At 35.0% G+C, this 16,541-nt stretch overlaps 1 protein-coding gene across 1 annotated transcript in view; it reads left to right on the top strand.

Annotated features, from left to right (window-relative positions):
• LOC145679409 (uncharacterized) overlaps positions 1–15,613 on the top strand; it is a 64,052-nt gene extending 48,439 nt beyond the window's left edge. Inside the window, exons 4-5 of the mRNA XM_081749991.1 lie at positions 12,354–12,409; positions 15,284–15,613. Of these exons, the coding sequence (XP_081606117.1) occupies positions 12,354–12,409; positions 15,284–15,613 (386 nt within the window). The remainder of the gene's footprint in view (positions 1–12,353; positions 12,410–15,283) is intronic.
• The last annotated feature ends 928 nt before the right edge of the window (positions 15,614–16,541 follow it).

The following is a 16,541-nucleotide window of genomic DNA, read 5'->3' as shown; positions in this document are numbered from 1 at the left end:
GAATCGATGCACTTCAAAACTAGTGGTGAGTCATATCTCATTAGAAAGCGTTAGTGATGGTCTTTCTGTGTGGTGAGTCTCAACAAAATTTATCGAGATTTCTAGTGCTGAAATAACGTTGAATTCTTCATTTCTTTAAGTGGCACATAATTTCATTTTGGAATGGATGCGCTTCGAAGATAGAAGTGAGTCATGTCTCAAAACAAAAGGTTTGAGATGGTATTCCTTTGGGCTGACTCACAACACAATTTATCGAAGACATTTCTAGTAACGAAAATATTTTCCATTGTCCATTTGCTTTAAATTCCGGATAATTGTCTAATTTTAGAATCGATGCATTTCAAAGGTATAGTTGAGCCATGTCTAATTAAAAAGGTGTTTGTGATTGTCTTCCCGTGTGGTGACTCTCAACAAATTTTATCGTGGTTTCTAGTACTGAAATAACGTTGAATTCTTCATTTGCTATAAGTGGCACATAATTTCTTCATTTTGGAATCGATGCGCTTCGAAGATAGAAGTGAGTCATGTCTCATTAAAAAGGGGTTGAGATGGTCTTCCTTTGGGCTGACTCAACAAAATTTATGGAAGAGATTTTAGGCAGTAAAAATATTTTCAATTTGAATTTGCTTTAAATTTCAGATAATTGTCTAATTTTGAAATCGATGCACTTCAAAGCTATTGGTGAGTCATGTGTCATTAAAAAGTCTTAATGATGGTTTTTCTGTGCACTGACTGACAACAAAATTTATCGAGATTTCTAGTAATGAAGTATCGTTGAATTCCTCGTTTGCTTTATGTGGAACATATTTTCTTCATTTTGGAATGAATGCGCTTCGAAAATAGAAGTGAGTCATGTCACATTACACACGGTTTAAGATGGTTTTTCTTTGGTCTGACTCACAACAAAATTTATCGAAGAGATTTGTAGTTGAAAAAATATTTTTCACTCTGAATTTGCTTTAAATTCCAGATAATTGTCTAATTTTGGAATCGATGCACTTCAAAGCTAGCGGTTAGTCTTATCTCATTAGAAAGCGTTATTGATGATCTTTCTGTGTGGTGAGTCTCAACAAAATTTATCGAGATTTCTAGTACTGAAATAACGTTGAATTCAACATTTTCTATAAGTGGCACAAAATTTCATTTTGGAATGGATGCGCTTGAAGATAGAAGTGAGTCATGTCTCATTGGAAGGGGTTTAAGATAGTCTTCCTTTGGGCTGACTCAGAACAAAATTTATCGAATAGATTTTTAGTAGTAAAAATATTTTCACTCTGAATTTGCTTTAAATTCAAGATAATTTTCTAATTTTAAAATCGATGCACTTTAATGTTAGTGGTGAGTCATGTCTCATTAAAAAATCTTAATAATGGTTTTTCTGTGTACTGACTGACAACCAAATTTATCGAAATTTCTAGTAATGAAGTATCGTTGATTTCTTCATTTGCTTTACGTGGAACATATTTTCTTCATTTTGGAATGGATGCGCTTCCAAAACTTATCGAAGAGATTTTTAGTAGTAAAAATATTTTCACTCTGAATTTGCTTTAGATTCCACATAATTGTCTAATTTTAGAATCGATGCAATTCAAAGCTAGAGGTGAGTCATGTCTCATTAAAAAGCGTTAGTGATGTTCTTTCTGCATATTGAGTGACAACAAGATTTATCGAGATTTCTAGTACTGAAGTAACGTTGAATTCATCATTTGCTTTAAGTGGCACATAATTTCATTTTGGAATGGATGAGCTTCGAAGATAGAAGTGAGTCATGTCTCATTGCAAGGAGTTTGAGATGGTCTTTTTTTTGGGCTGACTGAGAACAAAATTTATCGAAGAGATTTTTAGTAGTAAAAATATTTTCACTCTGAACTTGCTTTAGATTTCACATAATTGTCTAATTTTAGAATCGATCCACTTGAAAGTTAGACGTAAATCATGTCTCATTAAAAAGCGTTAGTGACGGTCTTTCTGCATACTGAGTGACAACAAAATTTATCGAGCTTTCTAGTAATGTAGTATCGTTGAATTCTTCATTTGCTTTATGTGGAACATATTTTTTTCTTTTTGGAATGGATGCGCTTCGAAGATAGAAGTGAGTCATGTCTCATTGCAAACGGTTTGAAATGTTCTTCCTGTGGGCTGACTCACAACAAAATTTATTGAAGAGATTTGTAGTTGAAAAAATATTTTTCACTCTGAGTTTGCTTTAAATTGCAGATAATTGTCCAATTTTAGTATCGATGCACTTCAAAGCTAGTGGTGAGTCATATTTCATTAGAAAGCGTTAGTGATGTTCTTTCTGTGTGGTGAGTCTCAACAAAATTTATGGAGATTTCTAGTACTAAAATAACGTTGAATTCTTCATTTCTTTAAGTGGCACATAATTTCATTTTGGAAAGGATGGGTTTCGAAGATAGAAGTGAGTCATGTCTCATTGCAAGGAGTTTGAGATGGTCTTCCTTTTTTCTGACTCACAACAAAATTTATCGAAGAGATTTTTAGTATTCAAAATATTTTCACTCTGAATTTGCTTTAGATTTCACATAATGTCTAATTTTAGAATCGATGCTCTTCAAAGGTAGAGGTGAGTCATGTCTCATTAAAAGGCGTTAGTGATGGTCTTTCTGCATACTGAGGGACAACAAAATTTATCGAGATTTCTAGTAATGGAGTATCGTTGAATTCTTCATTTGCTTTATGTAGAGCATATTTTCTTCATTTTGGAATGGATGCGCTTCGAAGATAGAAGAGAGTCATGTCTCATTGCAAATGGTTTGAGATATTCTTCCTTTTTGCTGACTCAGAACAAAATTTATCGAAGAGATTTTTAGTATTAAAAATATTTTCACTCTGAATTTGCTTTAATCTGCAGATAATTGTCTAATTTTAGAATCGATGCACTTCAAAGATAGCGGTTAGTCGTATCTCATTAGAAAGCGTTAGTGATGATCTTTCTGTGTGGTGAGTCTCAACAAAATTTATGGAGATTTTTAGTACTGAAATAACGTTGAATTCTTCATTTGCTATAAGTGGCACATAATTTCATTTTGGAATGGACGCGCTTCGAAGATTGAAGTGAGTCATGTCTCATTGCAAAGGGTTTGAGGTAGTCTTCCTTTGGGCTGACTCACAACAAAATTTATCGAAGAGGTTTGTAGTTGAAAAAATATCTTTCACTCTGAATTTGCTTTAAATTGCAGATAATTGTCCAATTTTAGAATCGATACACTTCAAAGCTAGTGGTGAGTCATATCTCATTAGAAAGCGTTACTGATGTTCTTTCTGTGTGGTGATTCTCAAAAAGTTTATCGAGATTTCTGGTACTGAAATAACGTTGAATTCTTCATTTCCTTTAAGTGGCACATTTTGGAATGGATGCGCTTCGAAGATAGAAGTGAGTCATGTCTCATTGCAAGGAGTTTGAAACGGTCTTTCTTTATTTTGGCTCACAACAAAATTTATCGAATAGATTTTTAGTAGTAAAAGTATTTTCACTCTGAATTTGCTTTAAATTCCAGATAATTTTCTAATTTTAAAATCGATGCACTTTAATGCTAGTGGTGAGTCATGTCTCATTAAAAAATCTTAAATATGTTTTTTCTGTGTACTGACTGACAACAAAATTTATCGAGATTTCTATTCGCAGGAAAATACCCCTGTACAATATGGAAAAGGTTATGGTTTTTCAGTTCACAGTATTTTTCTCACAAAAGACTTGAAAAATCGGTTGTTCATATGGTATAAAGGTGCTCAGTTACCCTCTGTGAGAGCATCTCCATAAAGTATGCTCATAATTGTAATTTGTGTAATCACTAGAACACCATGTTAAATTTAAGTTACAAATATGCCTAATTGCAATTATTATGAATATTTACTAAGAGTAGTTTACCTAAAGCAAAGAAGAGACTTACTAAAAATTAGGTACAAAGTTGAATAACACAAATAAGCCATTAGTAATACAAGTATACATTTTCCGTAACACGTAATTTTCCACCTTAAAACAAATCTGAAATCGGATTTATTTCCTGTTGGTAACTTTTTGGCGGTAAATCATCCGCCGTGGAATGATGTCCATCCTTCAGCCAAAAAATAACTAGCTCGTCTACTTTGAGCTTGTCTAGCAGTGGGCCATTAACATTAATGAGCAACAAGTTAGACAATGTTTGAGCACTTAGTGTATTTCTAATATTAGTCATCTGTAGATTCATAAGGGGAAATTCCCGTTCGCACTCTGTCGTGGAAATTGATAATATTTCTACCCGGTTTCTGCAACTTCTCATCGACAATCTACTTGTTAGACTTAAGTCTGATAACGATTTTTCTTGGTTAGGTTTGAAATACTCAGCAAGAAGTATCATCTCTCTATCAACATACAACATCTTTTTTTTCATATCGACCATGTCAGTTGGCAATGTCGACCCATGTAGAACAGAAACTTCATCTACCACGCCTTTGATAGGGAATCTTGTGAATAAATTATCAATTAAAGCCTGATCAACTGATGATTTCTTATTTGTTTATAAATTTAATTTTTGTAATTACACATGAAGGTTTGATACCATTACCAAGTTCCCTCCCCCGTCTAGAAAGCGAAAGGGAACGAGGTTGCTGGAAAGTGTTCAGAGTTGAATGGGAATTTCCCTCCTTCTTCAACTTCAATTACCACACTGCTGTTTGCCATGTGCCAAATTACGATGAATTTCAATTAAATTATCATAGTATAATTATTTCCTTGTTGAATTATCAATACTTTTCAGTGGAAAAAAGGATGAAATTTCTAAGTTCCAAATCAAAGTAAGTAGACCAACGTACAGGGAGAAAAAGCGTAAAATTTTCCATACAATTATGCATACAATCCAAACTTCAAATTTCCGTGTAATTATGCTTATGGTACAAATGTTATGCCTATTTTTCTCACAACTTTATGGGTTGATTGCCCTGTGCTGTATGCGCTCCATATAATAAACATAAGCTTCAGGAATTATTATAGCAGAAAGCAATGGATATATGAAGCCAAGCACTGTATTTTTTGTTTCTAATTTTTTTTTCTTAAATAACATCGATCGTTTTCGATCATTTTTACAAACCAACTCACTACCAATTTTCCATATATGGAAAGTGCCCCCCCCCAAAAAAAAAGAAGAATTTTTAAAAATGCTAGGACACACACTGTTTATTTTCAATAAAGAGTTAATACACTGAATTTCAGCTCCGTAAGTTTAACGGTTTGCGAGATACTATTTTTTTTTTCGCAAAAATTCGGATCCTCACTACCTCCTTAGGATATTATGCATTATAAAAAAGCAATATAACATTTCAATTTGGATTAAGGCCTAACTATATACCAAAAGTAATTTCATTTGACTTTGCAATTTGACCGTGATGATCAGGCACACATAGTTACATTCAATTTTTTATATAATAATTTATATATTACAGTGATTCAAAAATGTATTTTTTCCAGTAGTTAGTTCTAAAAACTCACAGGTCTCGAAAGCCAAGTTGTAGTGTAAGTCCTATTCCTATTATTACTATTAAAAATATCAATATCCAAAAGTGCCTGAAGTTCTTTTTTCACTTGGTTAGATATACTCACCTCAGGTAAGTAGACAGAAACAAGTGAAAAAGAAAGGAAAATGAAGGTCTTGAAAGTAAAAGAGACAAATTTACCAGTCTTCAGAAGATAATGTCTACAATGCAGTGCCCAGGGAAGGTCGGTAGATGATACTGAGTCGGTGGATCGCAGTGGGTCACGATGAGTGGTGGGTCGCAGTGGGTCACAGTGGGTCATGGTGGGTGGTGGGTCACAGTGGGTCATGGTGGGTGGTGGATCACAGTGGGTCATGGTGGGTGGTGGGTCGCAGTGGGTCACGGTGGGTCACAGTGGGTCACGGTGGGTGGTGGGTCACAGTGGGTCACGGTGGGTGGTGGGTCACAGTGGGTCACATGCTGTTGACCCACGACCCACTGACCCACCTAGAAAACTTGACCCACTTGACCCACTGACCCACCGACCCACTGACCAACTCCATCTCTGTTCCCGTATGGTGCCTCTCAACAAATTTTATCGAGGTTTCTAGTAATGAAATAACGTCGAATTCTTCATTTGCTATAAGTGGCACATAATTTCTTCATTTTGGAATCGATGCTCTTCGAAGATAGAAGTGAGTCATGTCTCATTAGAAAGGGTTTGAGATGGTCTTCGTGTGGGCTGACTCAACAAAATTTATCGAAGAGATTTTTAGTAGTAAAAATATTTTCAATTTGAATTTGCTTTAAATTCCAGATAATTGTCTAATTTTCAAATCGATGCACTTCAAAGCTAGTGGTGAGTCATGTGTCATTAAAAAGTCTTAATGATGGTTTTTCTGTGTAATGACTGACAAAAAAATTTATCGAGATTTCTAGTAATGAAGTATCGTTCAGTTCTTCATTTGCTTTATGTGGAACATATTTTCTTCATTTTGGAATGGATGCGGTTCGAAGATAGAAGTGAGTCATGTCTCATTACAAAGGGTTTAAGATGGTCTTCCTTTGGTCTGACTCACAACAAAATTTATCGAAGAGATTTGTAGTTGAAAAATATTTTTCACTCTGAATTTGCTTTAAATTCCAGATAATTGTCTAATTTTGGAATTTATGCACTTTAAAGCTAGCGATTAGTCTTATCTCATTAGAAAGTGTTAGTGATGGTCTTTCTGTGTGGTGAGTCTCAACAAAATTTATCGAGATTTCTAGTACTGAAATAACGTTGAATTCTTCATTTCCTTTAAGTGCCACATAATTTCATTTTGGAATGGATGCGCTTGAAGATAGAAGTGAGTCATGTCTCATTGCAAGGGGTTTGAGATGGTCTTTTTTTGGGCTGACTAATAAAAACCTTTATCGAAGAGATTTTTATTAGTAAAAATATTTTCACTCTGAATTTGCTTTAGAATCCACATAATTGTCTCATTTTAGAATCGATGCACTTCAAAGCTAGTGGTGAGTCATGTCGCATTAAAAAGTCTTAATGATGGTTTTTCTGTGTACTGACTGACGACAAAATTTATCGAGATTTCTAGTAATGAAGTATCGTTCAGTTCTTCATTTGCTTTATGTGGAACATATTTTCTTCATTTTGGAATGTATGCGCTTCGAAGATAGAAGTGAGTCATGTCTCATTGCAAAGGGTTTGATATAGTCTTCCTTTGGGCTGACTCACAACACAATTTATCGAAGACATTTCTAGCAATAAAAATATTATGCATTCTCTATATGTTTTAAATTCCAGGTAATATGTCTAATTTTAGAATCGATGCATTTCGAAGGTAGAGCCGAGTCACGTCTCATTGAAAAGCGTTTGTGGTGGTCTTCCCGTGCGGTGGCTCTCAACAAATTTTATCGAGATTTATAGTAATGAAATAACCTTGAATTCTTCATTTGCCTTAAGTGGCACATATTTTCGTCATTTCGGAATCGATGCGCTTCGAAGATAGAAGTGAGTCATGTCTCATCGCAAACGGTTTGAGATAGTCTTCCTTTGGGCTGACTTACAACAAAATTTATCGAAGATATTTTTAGTAATAAAAAATATTTTCAATTTGAATTTGCTTTAAATTGCAGATAATTGTCTAATTTTAGAATCGATGCTCTTCAAAGCTAGTGGTTAGTAATGTTTCATTAAAAACGTTAGTGATGGTCTTTCTGTGTGGTGACTCTAAACAAAATTTATCGAGGTTTTTAGTAATGAAATAACATTGAATTTTTCATTTGCTATAAGTGGCACATAATTTCTTCATTTTGGAATCGATGCGCTTCGAAGATAGAAATGAATCATGTCTCATTACAAACTGTTTGAGATGGTCTTTCTTTGGGTTGACTCACAACAAAATTTATTGAAGAAATTTGTAGTTGAAAAAATATTTTTCACTCTAAATGTGCTTTAAATTCCAGATAATTGTCTAATTTCTGAATCTATGCACTTCAAAGCTAGCGGTTGGTCATATCTCATTAGAAAGCGTTAGTGATGTTCTTTCTGTGTGGCGAGTCTCAACAAAATTTATCGAGATTTCTAGTACTGAAATAACGTTGAATTCTTCATTTCCTTTAAGTGGCACATTTTGGAATGGATGCGTTTCGAAGATAGAAGTGAGTCATGTCTCATTGCAAGGGGTTTGAGATGGTCTTCCTTTGGGCTGACTCACAACAAAATTTATCGAAGAGATTTGTAGTTATAAAAATATTTTCACTCTGGATTTGCTTTTTGTTCCAGATAATTGTATAATTTTAGAATAGATGCATTTCAATTTTTAGGGTTGAGTCATGTCGCGTTGAAAATCATTAGTGATAGTCTTTCTGTTTGCTGACTCACAACAAAATTTATCGAGATTTTTTAGTAATGAATAACGTTGGATTCTTCATTTGCTTTAAGTGGCACATAATTTCTTCATTTTGGAATCGATGCGCTTCGAAGATAGAAGTGAGTCATGTCTCATTACAAAGGGTTTGAGATGGTGTGCCTTTGGGCTGACTCAAAACAAAATTTATCGAAGAGTTTTTTAGTAATAAAAATATTTTACACTTCTTTATGTAACATATAATATCCTTTTTTTGAAATCGATGCTCTTCGAAGATGAAGATGAGTCACGACTTGGCATAAAGATTTTGCTATGCACTTTTTGTAACTTGTGTCACAACGAAATCTACTGGAGATATTTGTAGTAATAAAAAGCTTGTTTAATATCCATAATTTAGCATTGATAACAGCATATTATTTAATTTTTGTTCCTTTTTTTATTCGATATTGATGTGAATCATGACTCACTAGAAGGTGCTTGTGATGACCTTGCCGTTACCGAAACTCTTTTGCTCTTTATTTTCTATTTTGTTGCATTTTACATTTTTGGTTATGGGTTAAATAATTATAACCAAAAAAAAAAGGTTTTGATTCTAACTTTTAAGACGTTTCTATACATATCTTTCCCTTTCTTGGCGGACTTCGTTTGTGAGCTTTCTAGCTTTGTTTTAGATTAGAAAGTAAAGTAAAATTCATAGCACAAAAAAAAAAAATCCTTCCCACAAGCAATTTTTCTAGTCAACAGCTCCTTACTTTCAAGCCAGGGTTTATCACAACTTTTGTCGTGATGCGACGACTAACGAAATCATTTTAATTTTTTTCTAAAGTAGGAAACAGATAATGATACTTTTTGTGCATTCGATGGAATACTTTCCAAATTTTAAAATTTCTGTCATTATTTGTGTTATATATGAGAACTTTTTTCTTTTTCTTTTGTAATTATCAAGAGTACCAATCAATGATAATGAAACGAGTTTAAACTGATTGAATAACTTTTCTAGGGTCTTATTATATATATGATTTTCGGCACGCGTTTCCATTTCCTGGATTCTTCAAGTTCAAAGTGGAAGCTAGGAATAGAGGCATCGTGGTTTTCTCCACCAATTATGATGTCAAGGTCTTGCCATTTGAAACTGCTATTTGTGATATTTTCTACAGATTGAAAGGCGGGTAAGTGTTTTACAATGTTATAAATATACGAGTGTATAATAATTGCATTTCATTATCAATAACTAGAATCCAATACGACTTCATTGACAGTTGATTTTAAATACTTGATTTTAAATACTAAACTATTGATGTACATGCAGTGAAGAAACCAAGGCTAATATGCTTGATTTAGAATCAGAAGTGTGAGAAAGAATGATAACTTTTGTTAAGATATTTCTGTGGGTGTTTGTTTTAGGACAAAAAATATTTGAGTTAATTTAAAACTTTTTATAAACTTCTACATTAGTAACAAACAGTAACTACTGAATATAGGAAATAATAACAAAAATAGCTACTGTAAATAGCAGTTAAAGTTTAGTGTAAAATATTTTTGCCAGTCTTTATTTAATGTTTTAGATGAAATCAAACGATTGTTTTTTTAAAATCATAATCTCACATTGAATATTTATCAGCAATTAGTCTCAATATTAGGTAAGATGTGTAGGAGAATGGAATTGTTAAATATGCTGCTTTCTTGCAAAAATACAGGAAAACAACCCTCTTCCCCGAGGAGTTGACATTCCCCCCCGGGTGAAAAGGTCTGAATTCAACACTGCCTTAAGCTACAATGTTACAACACAACAAAATTATTATTATTATTATTATTATTATTATTATTATTATTATTATTATTATTATTATTATTATTATTATTATTATTATTAATAAATGATCTAGTTGAAAGGTAGTTATTCTGAAGCAATGAAATTAATGGAATAACTTCTGTATCTTATTCTTTCTTGACTACGGAAAGTTGTGTTTTTACTTCTTCTGTGCAAGTAAAATGTTTATTCCATTAAAAAAATTGAGGGGCGAAAATTGTTTTGTGTTTATCAAAGGAAAATAAACAGCTGCACATGATAACGATAGTATAGCTTTAAATATTCATCTCATTCTAGATGGTGACTTCGAAAAAGAGAACAGTGCCAGAAGGCTGTTCGGCACACGAGGTGTATCATTGATAATGGTCTTGAATTGCGGAATTTGGTTACGGGAAATTCATCCCCCTTGCTCCTTCTCTTGAAGAAGACGACATTGTTTCCCCGTTTCGTGCGAATGATCGTAAGCTATAATTATTTCTTCATGTGATGAAAGCTCGCCTTCTCATTGGTCGATTCTTCATTTGTTGCAACCTTGGGCTTATCTGATTCTATTATCTAGAACGTTCCAGAAGTGAGTATGAGAGGGAAACGTCAGGGAGAGTTTTAAAATCTTTGTTTAAATAGTGTTTTGTGATTGAAGAATTCTCGCGGAGGATCAGCCTAAGAAAAATCTTCTTTGCAAAAGAAACCAGAAAGGAAAGAGAGTTACAGCTAAATTAAATTAAAGTGTAGTTACATTAAATTATGAATGATGATGGGCGCCCGCAGAATATTTTCTCTGCAGTGGGCTGTGTAAATTGGCATGTGTTTACGAAACATTTACATCTCCTATATGTTTACCTGTATTGTTAGGTGGTCCTTATACGCGGTCCATGTCTTCCTTCCCGGTTTTGACAGCTCACCAACGATGAAAATATACAAGCCGGCTTCATCCAGCAAATATGGATAGAATTTGAGAAAGCTCTTTACACGATCCAACTAATTTATCATTCAACTTTTTTATTCCAGTATCTTTTCTGAATCTGAATTACGGGTACACAATCAATTACGTGTTAAAGACAGGGACGTAGCCAAGGAAGGCCCAGGGGGTCTGTACCCTCCTCCGAAATTTATGGAAGTTGTTAAAATAAGGTCTAATGTAGCGTTTTCCTTCCAATTTTTTCCGGGAGAGGACCTTTTCGAAATGAACTTCTAGCCAACGGACCCCCAAAAACCAAATCCTGGCTACGTCCCTGGTTAAAGATCATAATAGGTTCTGCAAATATTTAAGAATGTACTAGAAATCAGTGAAGTTGTTATTATTCATTGTTTTTTTCATGGAACCCATTTTCTGGAGGAAATTAAGCTAAGTGCTTCGAACACAGCTGCTTGCAAGAGTAGTTATATTTGCACGAACACTGTAGGGTGGGCCCGCGAGGCGTAATCAATAACGCTCTCGCTTTTAGTGTGAGCGGTCCCGAGTTCGATTCCCGGTGTGATCACAGTCTGAAAGGTGTAACAGCTTTATCAGGCCAGCCAACCTGAGTCCTCCTGCGTTTTCCTCACTCCCCCAGGCAAATGCCGGGATGGTACCTCACATATAGGTCCCAGATCGCTTCCTTCCCCACCCATTTCTTTCTTCCTTCCCCTTCCTCGGATTGTGTGATCGCCGAGGGACGTCATCCCTCAATCGTGACAGGTTTAAGGCCGTAGATGCCGGAGTGCCCATAAATTGCATCAAGTGAATCAACGAACACTATACGGGCTACACAAACGTGGTTCAAAAAAGCTTTCAAAATTTTCATAAACCAGTAGGGGTTTCGATAATCCTGAAGAACAGTTCCCTCAACCAAAGTCGCGTCTAGGAGTTTTGTAGATAAGCTTTAGAAAGTGAATTGCTCAGGTCATTTTTGTTCTTAATAATTAGAATAGTTCGAAAAACACGAATTCACTTTATGAAGCTCTCATGCATAGAATACAAGGGGGGGAGTTGGTATGGGGAACTGTTCTTAAGGATTTCTGGAGTTTTAGTCATGCTAGTACAGAAGTGAACCCAATAAAAAAATACGTTGTACATGTATTTTTCTAGCTTCAGGTGCAACAATGATACATTATTTACAGTCTTATTAATTCCTTATACATGTATTTTCCTACCGTGTGATTATATGTCATTACAGTACATCTGTATATTTTATTTTTAAACAACTTTATCTTTATACCTATAGAAACTCGAACGGCCTCTTTCGCGTATGCAACTAGCATTGCACTACTCCTTGGTTGGGTAAATAAATGAAAGGGTGTTGCAAAAAAGTAAATTGATGAATTAATTTTGTAGACAACGTTATTTTCAGTTTTCAGATGTTGTTTAGAGAGAACATTAGTCTCCTTTCCTTTTCAAGACTTTCAAAAAATTCTCCTGCCTAGCGTAGTGGCTGGCACGCGCAACTTTGGTGCACATTGTCCAGGGTTTCATTCCCGGTGGGGACGTTCTTGGAACGCACTGGTTTGGAGCCCAACTTTAAATTGTAGCTGCCGTACTATATAGCCCCGTTGTTGACATAGGACGTTAATTCAATCAAACAGAAAGATTCTGTTCGAGATAGTGATAGTTAACTGTGTTCACTATGCAATTAGGTTTTAGCTTTTAACTCTATTCATTATGACTCTGGAAATTATCAGAAAACTTAAATAAAAGACTTCTCTTCGATACGTTGTCGAAACTGAAACACATTATTTTAGTTTTTGTAATAAAAGTGTATTACCCTGGTCAGAAGTCTTTTATTTAAGTTTTAGCTTTTAACTGTTTGTTGAAAGATTTATGTCCTGTGTCAGCAGCTGGGCTATTAAGAACGGGAGCTATAGTATAAAGCGGACTCCAAACCAATAGCACTCAAAGTACCCTCATCTGGAATAAAACCCAGGACCACGCGCACCAAAAATGAGCACGCTAGCCATCGATTAAGTGGGAGTTTAGCTTTTGAAGCATAAGAAGGATATTGAAAATGCCGTATACTGTGTGCAGAATAATTTTGTTTTTATGTCATTTTTTAATGCGTAGGTAAGCGAACTGGTGACATTATTTCGTGTGCGTAGTCCTAGTTATATCCCTATTTAGTTATTATAACAGTTATGTTAAGTGTTAATGGTTTTACATGGTCGATGTGAAGCAGTTTTAAAACTCTGAAAAAATACTTACACGGGAGGGTCCCACAAGTTGTCGCTAAAATCTGATTGCCATATAACACATCTGATAGAGCATCATGAGAAATGAAAACAAGCAAAATTTAAGGTGCTATGGACCAGAAGGATAGGAGGTACGGAGCTTCAAAATTGGGATATCCAAAAAATTGTCATGGAATTATGTACGTTTAAAGTAAATATCTTGAAAACCGTTAAAGCAATCAAAACAAAAGTTGCACAATATAATGAGAACAAAATGCCCTATCCAAAACCAGAAACAGTGTTGCCATAAGTGAAGCAGTGTTGCCAACTCAGCATAAAAATATTTTGTTCCAAATAGCACTATGTACAAGTGTTCACAGATTTAAAACGCACTATTATCACTAAACCTGACAGTGAAGTGTAGTGGTATAGTGTTACACACTTTTAGAGCTACGTGTGCTGAAATGGTACAATGGAGAAGTCTGATATGTGACAACAGATTGTAATAATAAAATCTGGGTCCCATACTATGAATTTAGTTGAAATGCATAACACCGATAGTATAACATAGCAAAATGTCAGCAGTGTCACAAAATATTGATGCATTTGAAAAACGAAATTGAGTGATGCCATTTTAACGTCCTGTGCCAGCTCCGAAGCTATATAAGACAGGACCTATAGTGAAAAATAAGATCCGAACCACTATGACAAAGGAAGATAATGAAATGTAAGGTGAAAAGTACAACAAAAACATATCCGAGGCAGAATTGGAACCCGCATCCCTAATAGGTTGGTTGTCTAGTCTTCCAGACCACGCGGCCGAGTAGAAACGAAATGAGATAGTTCCTAGTAATAATATAATTATATTTCCAATGTGAATATGGTAATATTACAGTGTACAAACTTAATCATATGGTATGTAGGAAAGGAAGTAAAAGAATATGTCACTTAACACGAAAGACATACGCCAAGAAACTACTCTTCCAAATATTGATAAGATAATCTGGAAAATCATTTTACAGAATTAGAAAACACGTGTTTCTTTCCAAGCGCGTATCAATTTGTTTTCGTGAGTTGTATGTTTATTCACCGAGGCTACGGAAGTTAATGCAGATCCATCAATTTTTTTTTTCGAATGCATTCCTTTATTACCCTATATTGCCACCAGTGTTCGAAGTGGAAAAAAACAGAGGCTGTTATTATGATTTCTGGTTGACTCAACATACCTGTTATTTATATATTGTCTTGATCACTGAAAAACCAGCACTGAAAAACCAGAGATGGTATGTCCTCATTACTGAAAACACAGAGGCGGTATGGCATACCACCGCATACCGTCTCACTTCGATCACTGGTTGTCACATATGAGACTTCCCCATTGCACATTTTCAGCATACGTAGCTCCAACAGTGTCCAACACTATACCATTACACTTCACTTTTATGTTTAGTGATAATAGTGCGTTTTAAATCTGTGCACACTTGTATATGATAGTATTTGAAACAAAATATTTTTATGCTGAATTGGCAACACTGCTTCACCTATGGCAACTTTTGTTTTGATTGCTTTAACGGTTTTCAAGATATTTACTTTAAACGTACATAATTCCATGATATATTTTTTTGGATATTCAAATTTTGAAGCCCGTACCTCCTATCCTTCTGGTCCATAGCGCCTTAAATTTTGCTCGTTTTCATTTCTCATGATTCTCTATCAGATGTGCTATATTGGCAATTAGATTTTAGCGACAACTTGTGGGATCCTCCCGTGTTAGTGAAATACTATTTCAGTTGTTAACAAATTAGTCTATTTTGTAAGAAATAGAGAATGGCCCGTTTAGATTGCCTTGCCCTTATATGGCGTCGTCCATGGATTTTTCCAACCGATAAATATGTTATAGTTATGTTATTAGAATCAAATTTTATTTTTGATATCAGTGTCTCGAGATACTTCTTCATGTGTCTATCTTATATTTTATTTTTTTATTTTTCAGATGAAGAGAACAATCCTGGCTTATTTTACTCCACGCAAGAAGGGAAATACTGGAGACGAAGCTGGCACTTCTTCAAGATCAGACTTCGCTGTGGGTGAAACTGGCCCTTCTTCAAGATCAGAGTTCGCTGGAGATGAAGCTGGCCCTTCTTCAAGATCAGACTTCGCTGGAGATGAAGCTGACACTTCTTCAAGATCGGACTTTGCGTGTGATGAACCAGTCATTTCTCCAAGATCAGACTTTGCGTGTGATGAACTTGTCACTTCTACAAGTTCGGACTTCGCTGGTGATGATTCTGGCACTTCCACAATGGACTTCACTCACGATTAATGTAGCTTCTCCGCAAGATCAGAAGCTACTAGGGTTGGTGATATACCCATTCATGACGGGCTTTGTTCAATTTCTATCGGAATCAGAACAAGTTCATTCTTCAGTAAACGATATATTAAATTTCATTAACGTTGAACTCAACAATATGGAAAAATTGGACAAATTGAAGCATCTTTGGATACCACCTTTGAGCTACCAGTTTTCGACTGAAGATTCTAGCGGTTTCAAGCGTCATTTCCAAAGAAAATGGCTGGACGAGTATAAGTGGCTTGCCTACTCGAAGATAAAAAGTGGATTGTATTGTAAAAGTTGTGGATTTTTTTAGATAAAGGAAACGTTGGTAAGGGTTCTCATCAAAACGTTGGCCTCTTCATATCCAAGCCCTTTTACAATTTGAAAAAAGCTTTAGAATCATTTAGAAATCATCAATCTCTGCAGTACCATAAAGATGCAGTTCTCACTGAAAGGACGTTTTTAGACTTTGCAGAAAAGAAGAAAGTACCCATCGACCAAGTACTAAATGTAAAAAGGAAGAAAGTTGTTGAAGATAATCGGCTAAGATTGAATGGGATAGTGGAGACAGTGAGACTATGTGGCATGCAAAACATTCCGATGCAGGACGTATATCCCTAATCACACCTGTCAATAACGATGGAAATTTCCGCAGCCTTCTAAGATATCGGATTAACGGAGGTGACCTACTACTCAGAGAACAACTCGAGAACAGTGCAAGAAACTCAATGTACACAAGTCCAAGAATACAAAATGCATTGATTGAGTCTTTTGGGAGCCTTGTTCAAAAGAAGATTATAGAAGAAATATGTCTATAATCTATAAAAGAGAACTTTCTTTCATTTGTGCCTGTTTACGATGTCACGGGTCAAGGTTTAGCGAGAACATTGCAAGAAAAACTCATAGAACACGGGCT

Source organism: Thermobia domestica, chromosome 2 (assembly GCF_964235325.1).
Source record: "Thermobia domestica chromosome 2, izTheDome1.hap1.1, whole genome shotgun sequence".
Classification (NCBI taxonomy): Eukaryota; Metazoa; Arthropoda; class Insecta; order Zygentoma; family Lepismatidae; genus Thermobia; species Thermobia domestica.
The sequence above is the reverse complement of the archived record's forward strand: the minus strand, read 5'-3'. Positions and strand labels throughout refer to the sequence as shown.